The sequence below is a fragment of the Eublepharis macularius genome, chromosome 1, assembly GCF_028583425.1.
Source record: "Eublepharis macularius isolate TG4126 chromosome 1, MPM_Emac_v1.0, whole genome shotgun sequence".
Classification (NCBI taxonomy): Eukaryota; Metazoa; Chordata; class Lepidosauria; order Squamata; family Eublepharidae; genus Eublepharis; species Eublepharis macularius.
In genome coordinates, this window is record NC_072790.1 from 125,444,522 (window position 1) to 125,464,450 (window position 19,929).

Sequence of the window (19,929 nt, forward strand, 5' to 3'; positions counted from 1 at the left end):
GGAGATGGACTGCCTCAGGTCACTTGGCGTTTTTATCTCCCTGGCCCACCCTTCCAGCATCTTTTTAATCCTGAAGACACCCGTGAATTCAGGTAAGCCGTGTGCTTTGCTGGCAAAGGCTAAAGCGGCCAGCTGTCCTCTGATGGACTTCACGGCAAGGCCCCACCCCCGCTGCACTACACAAAAGTGCATCAGGTGCTCAGGTGGGATGGGCCACGACTGCTGAAGCCCCGCTGATGCCCTAAACTGATAAAGCTGCCCTACCGCACGGTCATAGGCCCGGCGTGTACTGGGGGCAATGGACAGCTGGATTGCTCTATTTACTTCCGCCGTCCAAGCTCCCACAGCTCCCAAGGCATCCTCGCCAGCTGCCTGTCGGCCCAGGGGGCAAGCTGCCAGAATCGTTCCATCTGTTGGCGAGACAAAGCGTCTGCCACACCGTTGTTAACCCCAGGAACGTGCCTGGCCCTAAACAAAATGTTCATCCGCAAACATTTCAATGTAAAGGCTCTTACCAGCCTCATCACCCTGGGGGATCTAGATGCCATGGTGTTGACCACGTGCACTGCAGCCAAGTTGTCACACCAAAAGTGGACAGCCTGGTTCGCCAATTGTGATCCCCAAAGCCACACGGCCACTAACAAGGGAAAGAACTCCAAAAACATAAGGTCTTTGGACAATCCCTGGGCTACCCAATCTGCGGGCCATTGGTCAGCACACCAATGCCCCCTGAAAAAGACTACAAAGCCTGTAGACCCAGAGGCATCAGAGGTAACCTGGAGTTCAGCTTCCAACAGCAGATCCTCCCTCCAGAACGTCACCCCATTAAAGGTGGCAAGGAATTCCTTCCACACTAATAAATCCTCCCGCATCCCTTTGTTAATTCTCAAGCGATGATGGGGCAACCGCAAGTTCCCCATAGCATCGCACAGCCGCCTGGGGAAAGCCCTCCCAGGCGCCACTGCCTTACAGGCAAAATGTAAATGGCCAACCAATTGCTGTAACTCGAGGAGAGATACCTTGTCTCTGCTCAAGCAGTCTTCCAACCTGTCTCTAAGGTCTACCACTTTCTCCAATGGCAACCTCAAGGTCTGTTGAACCGTGTCCAGTTCAATGCCCAAAAACGTCAGAACAACAGCTGGTCCCTCCGTTTTCTCATGAGCTAAGGGAACCCCTAGTTCCTCCGCGAGCTCCATGAACCCTGTCAGTAGCCTGGCACACTGCCCAGTGCCAGCCGGCCCAGACACCATAAAGTCATCTAAATAATGAACGGTGTCTGGGCAGGCACAGCGACGACGCAACTCCCATTCCAGAAAGGAACTGAAGCGCTCGAAAGCAGAGCAAGATAGGAAGGGCCCCCCATAGGAAGGGCTCTGTCCATATAAAACTTGCCCTCAAATGCAAAACCCAGAAGATCAAAGTCTTCAGGGTGAACCGGGAGCAGGTGAAAAGCGGACTTGATATCGCACTTTGCCATCTCAGCTCCCGCCCCACACCGGCGCACAACCTTGACTGTATGTTGCAGCTCAGACATGTAATCAATAAAATTGTGGCTTTTAATTTAACTCAACCACTATTCTTCTATCTGGATGCAGAGGCATAGCATTAACAGTATGAAGAGATAGACAAAAGAAAGTACTACACACAATGTGTAATATGTCATGTGGAACTTGCCTTTGAATGTGGGGGTGGCCACTAGCTTAGATTGTTTTAAAAGGGAATTAGACAAATTCATGGAGGAAAGTTTCATCAATACCTATTAGCCATAATAGCTGAATAGGACCTCCATGTCTGGAGGCAGTGTACCTTTGAGTGGCAGTTATTGCTGGGGGCAGCAACAGGGAAGACTTCGCCTTCTACATCTCTGCGCTTTGGGCTTTTCAGTGTATCTGGTTGAACATATTGGAAACAGGATGCTGAACTAGATGGATCATTTAGTTTGTCCAGCAGGGCTCTTCTTATATTATTTATAAAATTTGTAAGTCTATGTACAAGTTTATAAAGAAGGGGGGGGGAATCACAGAATAGGATTCTGGACATAACTGGATGGGGGAAGAAAACCAGGGTTGTAGAGGCAGGCAATGGCAAACCACCTCTGTTAGTCTCTTGCCATGAAAACCCCACCAGGGGTCACCATAAGTCAACTCTAACTTGAGTGCACTCTACACACACACACAAGAATATATGAACATTTATTTCTTTACTTAAAATAATTTTCTGCTGTACAGTCAGCTTTTCTGCAGATTTGGGCAAAAGAGCTATCTAGTCTAGCATTCTATTTCCAACAGAGAATCCAGCAAGATACCCCTGAAAGGTCATAAATGTGGCATGAAATTGATGGTCATCTTCTGTTGTTTGTCCCAGATGTCTGATAGTGCCTTTGAACACAGTGTTTCCAGTTAATGATCATAAGCACTGAGATGTATTCTTCATGTATTCTACAAGAATTTGTTGGATTCTTTTTGAAAACCATCAGAATGTTGTCTATCATTATGACTATAGTTGTGTGACTTCTATAAATTAATTAGGAATTCTATGAAAGTTAGAATTCTAAAGTTAGAATTCTAAAATGTCAGTTGAAACTCTGTTGTATGAACATATTTATATGTCCCTGTATACTGTCTCAGTTGCAGTTTTCCCCTTTATACGCAAAGGTGTCTTCCAGCTTTAGAACACAGAGAAGTACACATTTAAAAATATGCTTTTGTGTGGTGTGTTACTGTTGATGTGTTATATGTGCATCTCTGTTGGCTCTAAGCAGGGCTCATTTCGAGGGGGAACGCGCAGGAACGCAGTTTCGGCAGTTCCCCAAAGAGGTCACATGTCAGGTGGCCCCGCCCACCTGACTCTTGGCCATTTTGGGCCTGTTTCAGCCTGTATTGGGGCCGAAACAGCCCGAATCGGGCCTCTGATGGGTGGTGGATCACTCTCCCGCTCAGCAGCAGCCCAATCCTTACCATTTTAGGCCCCTTTTCAGCCATTTTCAGCCCCTTTTTGCCATTTTGGGCCCAATTTCGGCCCTGAATGGCCAGGATTGGGTTCAAAATAGCCAGGATAGGTGATGTCAGAGGATGTGGCATATGCAAATCAGTTATGCTAATGACACGTTTCTGGTGATTTCAAGGGTCATGGCATATGCTAATGAGCTATGTTAAGGAGTTCCTCCAGCTCTTTTTCTACGAAATGACTCCTGGCTCTAAGACTAGCACTCAAACACATATACAACACATTGAGGAAAAAATATAATTCAAGGGCTCTGTGGTGGGAGTGTACAAATTTGTCCATAAGCAACTCATCAATCACATTTTTGTGCTGTTCACCTTCCAAGAAGGTTAGAACAGTATACATGGTTCTTCCCTCATTCATTTTATATAAGCAACAACTTTTTGAGAAAACATCCTTTTGAGACAGAGTTACAAGCACGAGACCATCCATTAACCATCATCTCTGTCAGGGTCTGGGTACTGTGATGCATAGGCAGAAATGGATGGTTATGCCCCTTTCTGCCAGTCACCAGTCCTGTGTATGTCTATTTGGTATGTGTGTGCAGTTCACCTAACAACCAATTGGTGCCCATAAATAGCTGAGGAAGCCAGATAGAAAGAGGAAGTGAGGAAGAAAAAGCTGTCACCTCAGTTCAGATAGAGTTTGCATCTCCAGAGTGTTAAATATAGAGCCAGTACAGTGACTTGCATGTAGAGATAAAGAGAAATATTAGATTAATCAGGGTAAAGAAATATAAGAGAACAACAAAAAGGAAGAACAAGAGAACTGTTCTACAAAACCCAAGAATCAACAGAAAATTCAAACCATAACTAGGATTTGACTACACTGAAAAACCATACAGAAGTGATGAAATGATGACAGATTCCTTCAAATAAGAAGTTTTTGATGAACAAACTGCAATTTTAGAAAGTGAAGTGAATGCTGCATTCAAAGCAGTTGGGAGAAACAAACCACCAGGAGCAGATGGGATATCAAGAGAGCTACTTCAAACCACAGCAATTGCATCCATCAAAATCTTAACAAGAATATGCCAACAGATATGGAAAACAAAACAATGGCCAACAGATTGGAAATGTTCAATTTGTGTTCCAGGTCTGGGGGAAAGGAAATACCAAAGACTGCAGCAAGCAACTATCAGACCATCAGACTCTCACCATATATGGAAGAAGAAATAGCAGATGTTCAAGCTGGATTTAGAAAAGGAAGAAGCTCTAGAGATCATATTTCAAATTTACAATGGTTATTATAGAATTTCAGAGGAAAATCAGTTTGTGTTTTACAGATTACAGCAAAGCTTTCAACTGTGTGGATAATTAAAAGCTATGAATGGTTTTAAAAGAAATGAGTGTATCACAACATAGGATTTTGTGGATGGCATCCTGTACTCTAGCAAGAGGCTACTGTTAGGAAAGAATACAGAGAAACAGAATGATTTACAATTGACAGAGGTGTCAGACAATGAAGAAATTGAAGGTTGACAATGAAGAAATCGAAATTGTTAAAGATTTTCTGTTCCTTGGCTCTATCAACCAAAAGGAGAATGAGACTTGGAAGGGCAGTCCAAACCTCATTGCAGACCAAAAAATTGTCTTAGCCTCGTGCAAACATATCTTACTTCCTGGAAAGCAGAATACTTTCCACCTGGATTGCTCAATGGTTAAGAGATGCTTGCAAAGCTGCCTTTCATCCTTTTCAAGAAGATAGCTTGCTTTATGTTGTGTCTCTACCCAGAAACCACAAAAACTCAGCTGGTTTTTGAGCACCTAACAGTACATTGTTAAGTAGCTGGCATTTTATATATTAAACAGGTCATCTATTTGTAGTATAGCAAGACATAGTATGGATGATGGATAAGTTATACTACCAAATTACAATGTGCCTCATGTCTTCGGCAAGTACTTTGACTGACAAAGGACCTAGACACTGAAGGCTGATTCACATAATTGTGTCCCCCATGTTCTTTGTGAGTTCCATACTCAGAGTTTAATTTCCAGGAGCCAGGAGTCCAATTTGGACTAGGACCAGGCCAGGCAGGAAGAAGCAGCTTAAGATTTTTCACTATTTGCCCTCATAAGGAAGCTTGTGTGTACTGATGTCTACACAAGTTACCTAAAATGGGCAAACAGCTTCTCCCCAAGGCTGTTTCAGGTCAGGAAAATGATGTGGGAAGGAGGCTCAACCACCACCACCCTCCCCTCATGCCATGGTCTTGATTTGAATCAGGCCCTTGAATGCCTAGAAAATAAAAGTTAACTTGTAATGGTTGTGGGAAAATATAATACAGGAATTATCTTATTTCAACATCAGCTGAGAAAAAAAACCCTGAAAAATGTCCTTTACCTCTTCAGAATCAGTGTACTTTGCATATTGGTCATTATTATTCAAAGTATAAATGTTTGTCTTTTTTTCTTCTTCTCAGCTTGTGTATTATTGTGTACTGATGGGGAGGAAATGCCCTCACTTGAAATCTCCAAGCAGATAAGCCATGTTGCTACCCAAGAAGAATTATGCTTCTTGCAATTTCCAGGCAAAATCACAGTTTCTAGCAGGAAGTTTCTTCTCACTCTGAATTTTGATCAAAACACTCCTCTGCCTGCTACCCACAATGATCTTTTCCTCTTTCCCTCACTCTTTCAACAGCCAGTTTGTCTGTCTAGAACAGACACACTGGTGATCTCTCCTCCTTCCTTCAGTTTGCTTCTTCGGTCCTACCTCTTTTTTCTCCACTTTGAAATTATTACTGTCAGTCATTTCTCTCGCCAAAGAGAAAAAAGCAAAGTGGCACCAAAAGACTTTTGCAATAAGTAATACTAAAATGCCTCCATGAACAAGGAAGCAGGGACTGTGGGCAGAGGGCGCAATTGGATTGTCATCAGCAGCCACCGGTGATAACTTTGTATTTCTCTTGTGTAAGCCTATTCTACTTCCTTAGAGCTGGCAAGCAGCAGATCTTCTACCGCAATTGCTAAGTGATCGTGAGATGCTTGCAAAGCTGCCTTTCATTCATAATTAAGTGCAATTCTGTGATTAATTTATGTCAAGGATTCTCTGACTGCGCCATATGAAACTTCCTTAAATCACGATGAATAGTGTTTGGGCAGCCACATGTTTGACAAATATAGATAAAACTTCTGGCAGACCAAGGCCTGGCTTCCAGCTTCCCTAAAGGAAGGATGGCAGAAGGGGAAAGGACTCATGGGAAAACAACAGTCATGCATATTGCAGATTTGTGGTTTTCAGTGTTGTTCTGTAAAGCTGGAAGTAGAATGCAATTTAAGGGGGCAAAAAGGTGGAGTGGGGGTTATTGAAAACTTTCCTCCTCCTGGCTTCCTTCTCCTCAAGCCTTGCCTCCCAAACCCTTGTAGCACTAGCAACCCTTCTCTGATACTGGAAAGGAGCCTAGATGGGATAACAGAGACTGGAAAGATGGATAAGAGGGGAAAGAGTCCAGGCAAGGGAAGGGTTTAGAACTCCTGTCTCATGAGCCTTTTAAAAACACAAGAAATTAAGAAAAGCCCTCCTAGATCATACCAGTCGTCCACCTAGACCAGCATGCTAGATACGAATTTCACACAGCAACCAACCAGTTGTCCTGGGAGTGAGGGCAAAAAACAGGGCACAAAGGCCACAGCATTCCCCTGATATTGCATCCTACCACTGGGTTTCTGAAGTTTACTGGCTTTGGAAGTGAAGGTTTTCTTTAACCACCATGGCTACCAGCCATGGAACTCTTCTCCCTGAATCTGTTGTAAAGCCATCAGTGTTTCTTACCATCATTACCACCACAATTTTACCACTTTAAATTGTATACCCTCCACACCCACCCACCCACCCACTTTAGACATAGACATACTCTGCATGCATTCCCATAAATTTGCAAGTTGGTGTTTCATTCAGGAGCTTGGTGTTCTCATGCAATGTCAGGCCTGTAATGAAGCAGGATGAGGGCAGTCCTTGGGGAAGCAAATTGACAATGGGAAACAAGTTCCCCCTTGGAGTAACTGAAACTGGTTAACAGACCATCATTCCATTGTGATTAGATTGAAATGGAGGGTCTTTCTAATTATTTCAGTTATTTAGTGAAAAACTTTGAATAAAGTAAAAAATTACTCACTGCCATTTTTGTATCCCTGAGGGATCTTTAACAGTTTATTGAGTGAATGCTTCAGCTATGTGTTCATCTTGGAACTGCATGCTATGGGCAGGTCAGAAGGTGCAATATTAGCTACATTTCTCTCCAAATACCGAAAAAAAGGCTAAGGCAGCTGATTCTATTACATGAATAGGGCTGGGGGTGGGGCACTTGGCATTTCTCCTCCTGATGGTGACCTGATCACAATATGCACAACAACTGGGAGGTAAAGGTGACCAGTGATCCAAAACTGATTCAACAAATTGAAAGGAAGCTGTAGTCAGAACAATATCTTCCAATGACTTTATATTACATAAGAAATATCTGTCCATGATGCTAAATGGTGTTGGAGGCAGATAGAATTTTCCATTTTGAATGTGCAGTGGGAATGGACTTAGGGAGCTAATCATACTGGAAATGCTTGACTTCATGTCCTTCAATCTGATTTGTTCTTCAGGTATGACATCATGAACCTGCAGCATATAGAGTCTCACCATTATGACTATGTCCACATTGGCACCTGGCATGAGGGGGTATTGAATATTGATGATAACCGTATTCAGATGAACAAAAGTGGAATGGTCCGGTCAGTGTGCAGTGATCCCTGTTTGAAAGGTCAAATTAAGGTATGCTGCCAGATCTTGTTTTATTTAATGATGATGACAGAAAGATAGCATAGGGTTAGAGGGCTGGATTTCAACTAGAGGGACATTGTTCAAATCCCAATAGAATCATGGAAGTCACTGTGCAACTTTGGGCCAGTCACTCCATTCCAGGTTATCCAGCTTCATAAGGCTATAATTAGGATAAAATGTAGGAGAGAATCTTTGAAGAATGGGCAGGATACAAAAGTGAGGCAGTGAAAAATTGGTGCCAGAAAAACTCTTAAAGAGTATTTTAAAAGAAATGAGATTCTATATATAAAATATAAAGTAGATTTATATACCTTTGCAAATTTCAAGTACTCAAACAATTTGAAATTATATGCCAAATTCGTAATTGGCAGAAGAGAGAGAGTTGAGCATGGGAAGTAATTAGACTCCACTATTTTATTTATTAAATATATATTTCATCCCATCCTGATTTTTTAGAGTGGGTGACATTAAAAGTAAATAATAAATATTGGGAAAATATTGAGAATGCCAGTGAATAAAATCTAACTAGTATCTCATAATAATGAAAAAACACTTTTCCTAAGCTCCCCACATACATTACCTCGGTCAATCAATCTTTATAGTTATAGACCAGCAAAATAAACAATAGAATGTCAAAAATATTTACATGAAACCATTACATAGAAAATATACAAAAAGAAGTGTAATCCATTACATCAGCAGTAAACTACGGTAGACTTTAGCAGCTGCACAGAATCTAGTGACTATCCATAGATCCAAGCTCAAGGTCTACTAGAAGGAGGAAGGTATACTGTTTCTCTGATCTACCAGGGTTTTTTTTGAAAGATAAGAGTGATAAATGTATATCTAAGATCATCGTAGGAAGTGCAATACAGCAGAATATGCTCAACCATTTTAATACATTATTTCAGAATCTTTACATTTATTGTGTAATAGAGGCTGGTATATTATTATCATATTGCAGATGACCTTGCTTTAACCCAACAAGGCTATGACTGAGCTAAGATTTGAATCAAGGACTCCAGCTTGGAGTTTACAGTCTTAACCTATACATTTTACCATTGTCCTCCCTATCTATATATGGCATGTAAGAAATATTTGTATTTTCCAGTTGGTAAATATAAGGAAAGTGGGGTCCAAGCAATTAAAAATTATGTAACTTATTCCTTGGAAAGGACAGGAAAACTTAGAGAAGACGACTTGGGAAGTCTACTTTGGATTTTTCTACATTTCTAATCATTTTTCCACAATTGTGAGGACTAGAGCTTGTATTTATTTAAAAAATCACAAGTGCTTGGGTTAATCTTGTGCCGTGTCATGTCCCAGACCTCAGCTGTTGTGCTCCAGTGTCTGATCTGGGTCAAGTATCTTCTTTTGGTCTCAGATGAAAAGGGCATTCCAACTCTTCTCCCCTAACTCTGTTCTCAGCTGGGAGTGATACAATCACTTTGGTCTCCTCCCTCAGACCTCTTTGAAGACCTTAGTCATGTCTTGGGCTTGCCCAGTGACATCCCTCAACAAAGAAGCCCTAGGGGGCATGGCCAAGCCCAAGATTGACCAATGGCAGGTATGAAGTGATCACTCTCTGAGTCCCTTTTCCATCCCAAGGGTGGAACTTCCAGATAGCTGGTTGTCAGATTACTAGCTATTAAAAATCTAACCATCATGGATCAGCTGGTTGGTGTGTGGCTCTTTAAAGGTTGCATTGCCCACTCCACTGAGCCTGGTAGACACCAAGTTTAGTACCATGCATCACTAAGGAAAGGGATTCTACTGTCATCACTGTCCCCCTGACATGCCATATGCTGTATTTTGTTGGGAGTTGTTACTAGATAGGGGTGAATAGAAAGACAGTAATTAACACACACAGTCACACTTGTTTATTAGTAAACTAAGAGGTATGTTATTGACAATAGTTCAACAGTGCAGGTAAAAGGTACTCCTTCATTAGCAAATTGAGGTGGGTGAGAGGAACAACTGCTGAAAATCCCTTGGCTTGGAGGGAGGTGGGTTTTTTTACTCATACGAACTCCAGTTGAAGGTTGCCATTGCCATGTGGTGCAGACAAAGGGCTGACTGCCTTAACTAAGGCACCAAGGTAATGGGAAATTTTTAGAATACTGTAATTTGTAAGCTTAAAGAACCTACTTTAGAACAAGAGGAGCTATGAGTGAGGGGCAGAAAACCTTTCTTTTGTTTTCCTTGCTTGATCTGTTACTATGCTGAGACTATGGATGTGATATTTTAGTTTTAATAAATTGTTTACTGTTTTGAACACTGGGAGTTGTTCTCCATTCCACATAGACCTCCACTGTTTGAAAATGCTGTTTAAAAAAAGATGTCAGGTAAAGAAAGTGGTCAGTTGATGATCTGCTAATTCCCTGGGAAGCCGCAAGTGCAGAAAGCTGTCCAGCAGCAGAGACAGACAATAGGTAGAGCCTTAGAATGGCTATGCAAGAAGGAAAGTTGGGAGCCCTCTCAGTGGGCAATTACTAAAATGGCAATTGGTGGCAGTGTTACCAAAAAAAGAGGGGGAAACCAGGCCAGGCAGGTGAGGAGAATATTGTGCTACTAGGCACAGACTTGGGCTGGTGACTAGACTCCTCAGTGGGCTGGAGAGAGCAATGCCTGCAAGTCAACTGGTTCTTCCATCACAATTACCAAACCATCAGACATACAGGAAAACAACCTAGGCTAATAACTATACTTTTTGCCCAATGTTGAAATGCGGGACCTTCCCCCATCAAAAGCAACTAACCACTACAGTTTGAAAGAAAAGATTCATCATGACCCATATTTGGGTAGATTCCATGCTGGGATATTATGTAATACCCAGTGCCATCCTAAATGATGTTATTTTATATACTAATAGCCAAGTGACTCTGATCTGTGGATACCAGTATCCAAGAATCCAAAACAGTACAGCCCACCAAAAGCTTGCCCTGCAGACAAAAAACCATAGATCGGTCTACATTTTGAGCAATGAGGAGCAACAGACAAGTGTCTCTCAACAGACGAACCAGAATAGATCACCAGAGGACAGGGTTACTGATCAGCCTCTCTCCCCCTCACCCAACCCTTACTCAAAACAGGAACTCCTTGAATGAGCTAGGGAGATCCCTGGCTTTGTATCTTCAGCTGTCCTGCTCTGATATCTGTTTATTGAATATATGAGTGGCAAGACAATAATTATACCCAAAGTCATTTCAACTGTTCTAACTCTTTCTGTTAGTATCTCTGTCAAAGAGGTATTTTTGCCTTCACTTTAAATTTGGAACTATGGTTACCGCTGTGATATGTATGCTTCCTAAATAGTATGATTAGATTCAACATATCTCCTATGCCATGTCATATCAGAGTAACCCTATATCAATAGTATAGTATCTTCTTTGAACTTTTAATCAATGCCTGTCTGCTGTGCTTTATGAAACTCTATTGGCCTTCTATCCAAATTAATCTAACCTCAGTTTCTTAACAAATTGACTTTCCTTAGCCTTTTTTTCTAAGGGTATACTATATAATGTGTATGTTATATAAAATCTGCTGGAAAAAAATCAATACCCTGTATTACAGCAAGTCTCAGAGGGGGTGGAATGGAGAATGAAACATGCACTGTAGTTTTTATGCTCAATGGTCATGCATCACAGGATGTTTTGGAGCTGCAAACAAAATCTCTACCTGCTGACTGCATTTGTATCTACCTAAAAGCCATTTGCCACCTGCTATGCTCATGTGGTATAAAGCAACATTTCATGAGTATCGAATAACATAGATAAAGTTAGCTTGGAACAACAAAATGCTCCATTAAGGGAGAAAAAAAGAATTTAAAACACATCAGTTTAAGAGGTTAGTGCTTATTATATTAGCCAGTAAAGTACTTGCCAGTATTGCTGCCTTTATTTACTTTTTCACATAACAGGAAGTAGAGTTATATTAAGAAAGTAAAGGGACTGCAATTAGTTGCACCATTGGATCACAACAGAACAAACATGAATAAATTTGTGATCCCAGTAGTGGGGGTTGGAATGAATAATTTCAACTATGGTCCCAGTTGTTGTCTTTTTACAAGTTGACAATAAGATCAGAAAAAGAGAAATTGAGGAGCAGATTGCTAAAGTCATTGACCAACAATAAGCATTTATTCAAATGCAGGAAACTGGCCAGGGAGGCAATTGGTTGTTGAACAATAGAGAAGTGAAAGTTTTGCATAAAGAAGATGGAGTGATGGCAGAGAAACTGAATTAATTCTTTGCATTTGTTTTCACTATGGAAAATGTGGGCCACATACCCATACCTGAGTTGTCGTTTTTGGAAGGGCGTCTGAAGAATTAGGTTAAATTAAGGTGACAAGAGATGAAGTTTTCAGATTGTTAGGCAAACTAACAAACTGTGGGTCTTTAGAGTACCTCTCCTATGAAAAAAGGCTAAAGAGACCAGGCCTTTTCAGTTTAGAAAAAAAGATGACTAAGGAGGGGCATGACAGCAGTATATAAAATTACTGCAACAGACTTACACAGCAAACCCTCTAAAATTTCTAAATATAAAGGGTTGGATTCAAAGTTTCTGTCCCACTAATTGTACAGTCTTTTTCCAATGCAAGGAGCCTTAGGTGAAAGAGGTGTGTTTTACTTCTAGAAGACTCTTACACCAGAGGAGGAGTTTTTTGCACTAGAGGAAGACTCAACCATTAGCAGAACAGAATCTTTTGTGCCAATCTGTAGTGTATGATACAGTTTTACTTTTCTGCAGATTCATTTTTCTCTAAGTATAATGAGAATCCAGATTATTTAGTTGTGATTTTACAGCAGAAGTTTTGTTAACTGGCATCCATGGGAATATGAAGGTTAACAAAACTTGTACCTGGCTGCAGCCCAGTAAATAGGATGGCACCCAACACACTTGTTAACTGAGCTTTCCTGTTAACTTGATGCCAATTAACAAAGCTTTTACTATGTTTATGTTTTCAGTTTTGGGGGGGAGGATTGTTTTGGAAATGCATGGAAACCTATTTTAGCCCAAATAAACTGAGTCAGGAATACAAGTTACATTTACCTATTGCTAACATTTGCTGCAACAATGTTTATAGTTGGTTGTTGGGGGTTTTCCGGGCTGTATTGCCGTGGTCTTGGCATTGTAGTTCCTGACGTTTCGCCAGCAGCTGTGGCTGGCATCTTCAGAGGTGTAGCACCAAAAGACAGAGATCTCTCAGTGTCACAGTGTGGAAAAGATGTAGGTCATTTGTATCTACTCAGGAGGGGTGGGGTTGAGCTGAGTCATCCTGTAAGAGTTTCCCAGGGTGTGGAATGCTAATGGCGGGAGGCTTCACTGTATCCTGAGGAGGTTCTTTTGCATATGGATTGGTACTTGATGTGCTAATCTTCTCTGCAGGGCTATTGTCGGGTGTGGAGTGTTTTGTTGGCCTGGTGTTTTTCAGAACTGGAGCCCATGCTCTGTTCATTCTTAAGGTTTCTTCTTTCCTGTTGAAGTTTTGCTTATGCTTGTGAATTTCAATGGCTTCCCTGTGCAGTCTGACAAAGTAGTTGGAAGTGTTGTCCAGTATTTTGGTGTCCTGGAATAAGATACTGTGCCCTGTTTGAGTTAGGCTATGTTCAGCCACTGCTGATTTTTCAGGCTGTCCAAGTCTGCAGTGTCTTTCATGTTCTTTTATTCTTGTCTGGATGCTACGCTTTGTGGTCCCGATAGCGTAGCTTATTCCAGGACACCAAAATACTGGACAACACTTCCAACTACTTTGTCAGACTGCACAGGGAAGCCATTGAAATTCACAAGCATAAGCAAAACTTCAACAGGAAAGAAGAAACCTTAAGAATGAACAGAGCATGGGCTCCAGTTCTGAAAAACACCAGGCCAACAAAACACTCCACACCCGACAATAGCCCTGCAGAGAAGATTAGCACATCAAGCACCAATCCATATGCAAAAGAACCTCCTCAGGATACAGTGAAGCCTCCCGCCATTAGCATTCCACACCCTGGGAAACTCTTACAGAATGACTCAGCTCAACCCCACCCCTCCTGAGTAGATACAAATGACCTACATCTTTTCCACACTGTGACACTGAGAGATCTCTGTCTTTTGGTGCTACACCTCTGAAGATGCCAGCCACAGCTGCTGGCGAAACGTCAGGAACTACAATGCCAAGACCACGGCAATACAGCCCGGAAAACCCCCAACAACCATCGTTCTCCGGCCGTGAAAGCCTTCGACAATACAATGTTTATAGTTCTTTGTATAATAACACTGTACAGGTATGCACTCTGAAGGTTCTCATTTATTGAAAAAATGTCTTGTAGGTTATAAGGAAGGGGGAAGTGAGTTGCTGCTGGATCTGCACAGCTTGCAAGGAGAACGAATTTGTGCAGGATGAGTTCACGTGCAAAGCCTGTGAACTGGGATGGTGGCCTAATGCTGATCTGACTGGTGAGGACAATTCTTTTCTATAATCATTTCTCAATAATCCTGAAATAGAGACATTAGAACACATTCCCTGTGCACACCAATATTTGTTTTAGAATAATTCTATACTTATGAAATTTATTTATTTTATTTATTTAATTAGATTTCTAAACCACCGTCCCCCTTAACCAGGGCCATTTCCACATGTTGTTAAAGCAACTGGCTACTTACTCAATGCTGGCGGGTTCTTTTAACAGATTCCAGATGCCTCCGATTTCAAAGCGGAAGCAGCCAGTTTGTCTTTCGTCTGATCAGCGTCCTTGACCTGGCACAGGAAAGAGCGGGAAATCCCAGCCTCTGAAAAGACGCTGATCAGACGAAAGACAAACTGCCTGCTTCCACTTTGAAATCGGAGGCATCTGGAATCTGTGGAAAAAAATGCCAGCATTGAGTAAGTAGCCCGTTGCTTTAACAACATGTGGAAATGGCCCAGGTGGTGTACAACATTCTAATACAGTTCTAACAGCATAATATTTGCATAATTAAATGTAGTTGCAAATGGAATCAATCAAGATAAAAACGATTAAAATGATTAAAATAGTGCAATCTGGTATTAAAGAGTATATATTTCCTTTGGACACTCATTAATGCAGCACACTAACTCACAAAAATGTACCCCCCCCCCCAAAAAACACCTAGCCAAAAATCAGGGTTTTTTTTAAACAAAACTGACGAGTACCTGCTCTAAAAGCTTGTGGCTCTAACCTGTGCTGGAGATGGAGAAATCTCTTTTTAAAAAGAGCTAGGTAGGTACTGTTAATTACATACACACTAGCAAGAAGCTTAGTTCCTCTTTGGGAATCAAGCAACTCCCTGAAAGCCCAGTTTACGGGTCAGTAGTACCAACACTTCTTCTCTATAACACCTGGTCTGGCTTCACTGAAGCCAAGAGACCAAGAGCAAGGTGACTGAGCACAGCAGCCTAGTTAAATTTTTACTATGGAGGCCTATTTATCTATTTGAAAAGAACACACCTGAACCCTTCTTATCCCCTCACAAGCCTCTTAAGGAAAAAACTGTGTTGTTATCTAAGCTGATTTTTTTTAAAAAAATTAAAAATAAGATGGCTTATACCAACTAACCTATGTTAAAAACCTTATGAAAAATGTACCTACAAGTTCTCAGAAAGAATAATCCAACAGGAGAACACCTCAAAAGTCTACTAGTGGTAACAACTGCAGTGTGGAACAACACTGCAGTTGTTGCCACTCTTACAGATAAAAGCAACTCCTCCCCCCACAAGAAGCAACAAGTAAATTAGCAAGCAACTGCTTAAGCAATCTTCCTCCACACAAGAAGCAACCAATAAATTCTAGCAAGCAACTGTTCAAGCAATCCGCCCCCCAAAGCAACAACCCCCCCCACACACAAACAACTCTTAAAAATACTAGCAAGCAAAAAAGCAAGCAACTCTTGTCTTTAACAACCAGAAAAAATCAATTCTCTCACCAGAAGAGCAAGCAACTCTTTTTTTTATATATATTTTTATTTTTTATTAACTACATTAACTAACAATACAAAGGGAAGAAAGGGAACAAGGGGAGGAAGGAAAAAAAAAACACAACAACTACAACATGTAACCACTATGCTACACAAAATGTTTTCCCTTCATACTGCCATTATTCAAAAGTTAAAGCTTTATGTTATATTGATGGAGTGGTTGACCTTACTAAATGCAAATTACAATTTAAATTCAAATTAAATTTTCCTTCCCCTCCTGGGTCCCGGACGCAATTCTCTCTGAGCAACTGCAGCCGCAGTGCTCGTTTCCTCCCCCCCCCCCAGACTTCTCCTTTTCGTCTTGCTTGGTGCACTGAAATTCCGGATTTTTATCCTCAAAATCCCTTAGTTGATCTTCTGATAATATCTTGAAAGCTTGATCTTTGTGACTGAACCAGATTCCTTCCGGAAATAACCATTTGTACTTTATTCCACGTTCTCTCAGAAGAGCTGCGAACTTTTTATACTTAAAACGTCTTTTCCGAACTAGAAATGGGACGTCTTTCAATATCTTAACTTTATTACCCAGAAAGTCCAAATCTGCATTGTATGAATTATATAGGATAGTGTCCCGGATCCTCTTAGATGAAAAATCAATGATGATCTCGCGAGGCAGCTGACGCTTCTTTGCATATTTTGAAGTAGCCCGACGGACTTCCAAAATGGCGCTTTTTACTTCTTCTTTAGTTGCCCTCGTGGGTGTCGCCAGTAGTTCCGAGACCAGACCCCGTAAATCCTCATTTTCCTCCTCTTTCACATTCTGGAGGCGCAAAATTGTCTGTGTTCGTTCCACTTGTAGCCCGATCAGCTGGTTCTCCACCAGCTTAAGCTCTTTATTCGTAGCCTTCACGAGTGACGCACTTTCCCGAGCAGACTTCTCTTGCCCCCCCCGCTGCTTCCTTAATGGTTTTCACTTCGCTCTCAATTAAGCCCACCCTTTGATCTGTTTCGTTCAGCTTGTCAACAAAGGGTTTTATGGCTTCACCAACCGCCCTCCGCACTACTTCCTCCAACGACTCTCCCTTCAGGGCAGCCGAAACTGACTTGCCCAAAGCGGGACTTTGTTTTTTTGTTGCCATTTTTTGGGGGGGGGAAACTGCCAACCAGATTCTGAAACTCAGCAAAGGGGAAGAACGAGCCTTCTTAGCTTCAGATCCCACCACTCCTTCGCGTACGCTTGTAATAACAGAAGGGATTCGCTTACTTGCAGGCTTTCGCCTAATTCTGCTCTTTGCCGTTTTCCATGGCCCAGCAGCACTCGAGGCGCCGCGCATGTCTGCCGGCCTCCGTAGGGACAAACGGGCAATTAACCCCCCGCATTGATTCCGGGGGGCTCTTCCCGCAGCGTCCCGGACCCAGCCTCTCTCACTGGGAGTTTTGGGGGCTAATCTTCGCAGATCAGCCGCCCGGACAGGGTGCTCGGGCGCTTCCTCTCGGACCTGCAAAGAGGAGCGTCCGACATGGCTGAGAAAACGAAACCGAATCCAGAGCAAGCAACTCTTAATAGCAAAACAAAAAGCAACCCCAACAACAACAAAAACAATGACTAAACTTTAAGAAAAGCCTTGCCCTTTCCCACCCTTATGCTACCGCCTCGCACAAGGCCAACCACCCTCCCCTGCCAAAAAACAGGGGGTGGGGGTGGACAGTAAGTCTTAGGACTCTCAAAAAAGGTAAAGTCAAATCGGGTGGCCCTGGTCCTCCTGTGGGCAGGCAGGCAGCAGCAGCAAGGTCTTCCAAGCAGCAGGCATATAAATCCAGTGGTAGTATCCCAAAGGCAAGAGAGCAGTCCAGAGCAAGCAAGAGCAGCACTCTCAGCAGTGACTCTCCACAGTCTCCAGACCGTATCCACACAAAATGAACACTGCTCTGAGCCAAGCCTACTTTTTTAACTCCTTGAAGTTTTTGAAAAAGGTTCTCCCGTATGAGAATCTCCTGATTGGCCAGGGAAGCAGAGCTCTTGCACTAAATAGCCAGTGCGCTCACTTAGAGCTAAACCACATGAGACAAATTACATGAGGACACTCAAGTGAAGGGAGTTGCAATGTGAGCCAGGAAGCATAGTTTGAATTTCACCTCTCTACAGAGCCAGCAAAGATATTCCTCAGAGGGTTTGTTAATAATTGCCAGAGCCTTCAGGGAGGCAGAGAGGAAATTAACAAACCCTCTGAAGAGCAATCTAGCGGGCTCTGTAGAGAGAGGTGAAATTCAAACTATACTAAAATTGCATCTCCCTTCACTTGAGCATCTTCGTGTAATTCGTCTCATGTGGTTTAGCTCTCACTCACTCACTCTCCCTCCCTCCTGGTCTCACTCCACCTCCACCCAAGCGCAAGCATGCCCAGGAAAAAAAAGGAGGAAAGCTTAGAGGAGCAGTCAGTATATAGCTGCAGCTGTATAAAACCAAATAAATCATGGTTTTATCTGACCAATCAGTATCCAGCCTCCTGATCCAATTTGTTTTAATTGGTATATCTGGATTATGCCAATTAGTCATATATCCAGCTATATATTCGGTATATGAATACCGATTCACACACCCCCCCACTTCAGAGTCCTGCTCAAGGCAGCTTACAATTAAATTAATAAATTATAACTATAAAAAAATCCATTAAAACAAGCCCAGAATCATAAACCACATGAAACTATTCATAAAATAACGTCAAAACAAAAGCAAGCCACTAAAAAGCTGGAATGATAAAACCCCTAATTAAAAGCCTGGGTGAAACAGAGATGGAATGCTGTGTTCAAGGAATAGAGCAGGATGATAGACAACACACTATGTTGTCTATCACTCTATTGTCTATGTTGTCTAACACTCACCCAGGGGTCATTTTGTAGAGAAAGAGCTGGAGGAACTCATTAGCATAACTCATTAGCATATGCCACACCCCTTGACATCACCAGAAGTGTGTCATTAGCATGACTGAACCCCAGGGGTGAACCCTGAATGGGTGGGGTGGGGTGATCATGTGAGACCAATGGTGGTCAGAAAATATACTGGGTGGGGACAATCAGTTCTCAAAACCCCTTGGAGCTATTTTCAAATGTGAAAAGTTAGGGTACGGAAATGGCCACACAGAGATGCAGTATTGATGTGCATAGGGAGGGATGGGGTTTCGAGTGGTAACGTTACAATGCATGCACAAACTTTTTTTAAAAAGGGTGATCTGAATTCCAAAGCCCTCAAAGCCCGCAACAAAACCGGGGCTTCAAAGCAAGTGTGAAACAAAATGCAGGACGCCAATTCAAAACTTCTCAGACAGCGTGAAATGCACAAGTGCCGAGCAGAATCTGTTGTAATCATGGCAACTCCTCAGAAATGGCGTGTTAACTCGTGAGTGTGAAAGGGGTCCTACATAGGATATTCAAGGAGGTGAAGGTGAATTTCGCTTCTGAAGTAGACATTTCTTATATGTGACATGAGGAATTCAAGAGCAAGACTGTGGTCCTACTGAATAATACTGGACTTACTTCTGAGTAGATATGCTGAGGATTGGTCTCCAAATCTCTTATCTGACTTACCAGATCAAAATATCTAATATGCCTAGAACAAGAGAAGTGTTCTTAAGAAATGCCTTATGGTCATTCTCCTTTATAAAGATGTTACTCATCTCCTCTACCAAGATTACATATTGGTCAGTTCCCCAAACTTAAAAAGACTCCAAAATAGCAAGTAAAAACTTACATAAATTATCACTGCATGTATCATTATTATTGAATATAGTAGTATTGAATTTATGGGAACATTGTGAGGGAGTGAAACTGTGTGTGGCAGCAATTATTTAAAAAATCCAACCCATAATTTTCTTTGCAGCTCATTTGTTTTTTATGATCAGCATGTGCATATAATGTAAATATAAAGATGTTGCTATATGATTTCATGCCTACTCTTTCAAAATAATGACTTTTTAGGCAATGTCAGCACCTGGCATTGGCCACACAGAATGAACATGCTAAGAGAATAAACTGTAGCTACCTTTAAAGGCAATAAAGTTATCTGGCTTTTTAGCTCATATACCCATATCCTTAAATGATGATGCAAGATTGACAGAGAAATCCTGAACAGAGTTACTGCCGTCTAAGTCCATTGAATTCAATGGGCTTAGACTGGAGTAACTCTGCTTAGGATTTCACTGTAAGTACAGAATGTTACATATCGCCAGATAGAATAATGAC

The 19,929-nt window shown here is 41.9% G+C and overlaps 1 protein-coding gene across 3 annotated transcripts in view; it reads left to right on the forward strand.

Moving 5' to 3' along the window:
- Positions 1-19,929, forward strand: part of GRM1 (glutamate metabotropic receptor 1) — a 308,061-nt gene that overhangs the window by 258,633 nt on the left and 29,499 nt on the right. For all 3 annotated transcript variants that reach the window (XM_054977650.1, XM_054977658.1, XM_054977668.1), the window contains exons 5-6: positions 7,596-7,764; positions 14,088-14,214. In XM_054977650.1, the coding sequence (XP_054833625.1) occupies positions 7,596-7,764; positions 14,088-14,214 (296 nt within the window). The remainder of the gene's footprint in view (positions 1-7,595; positions 7,765-14,087; positions 14,215-19,929) is intronic.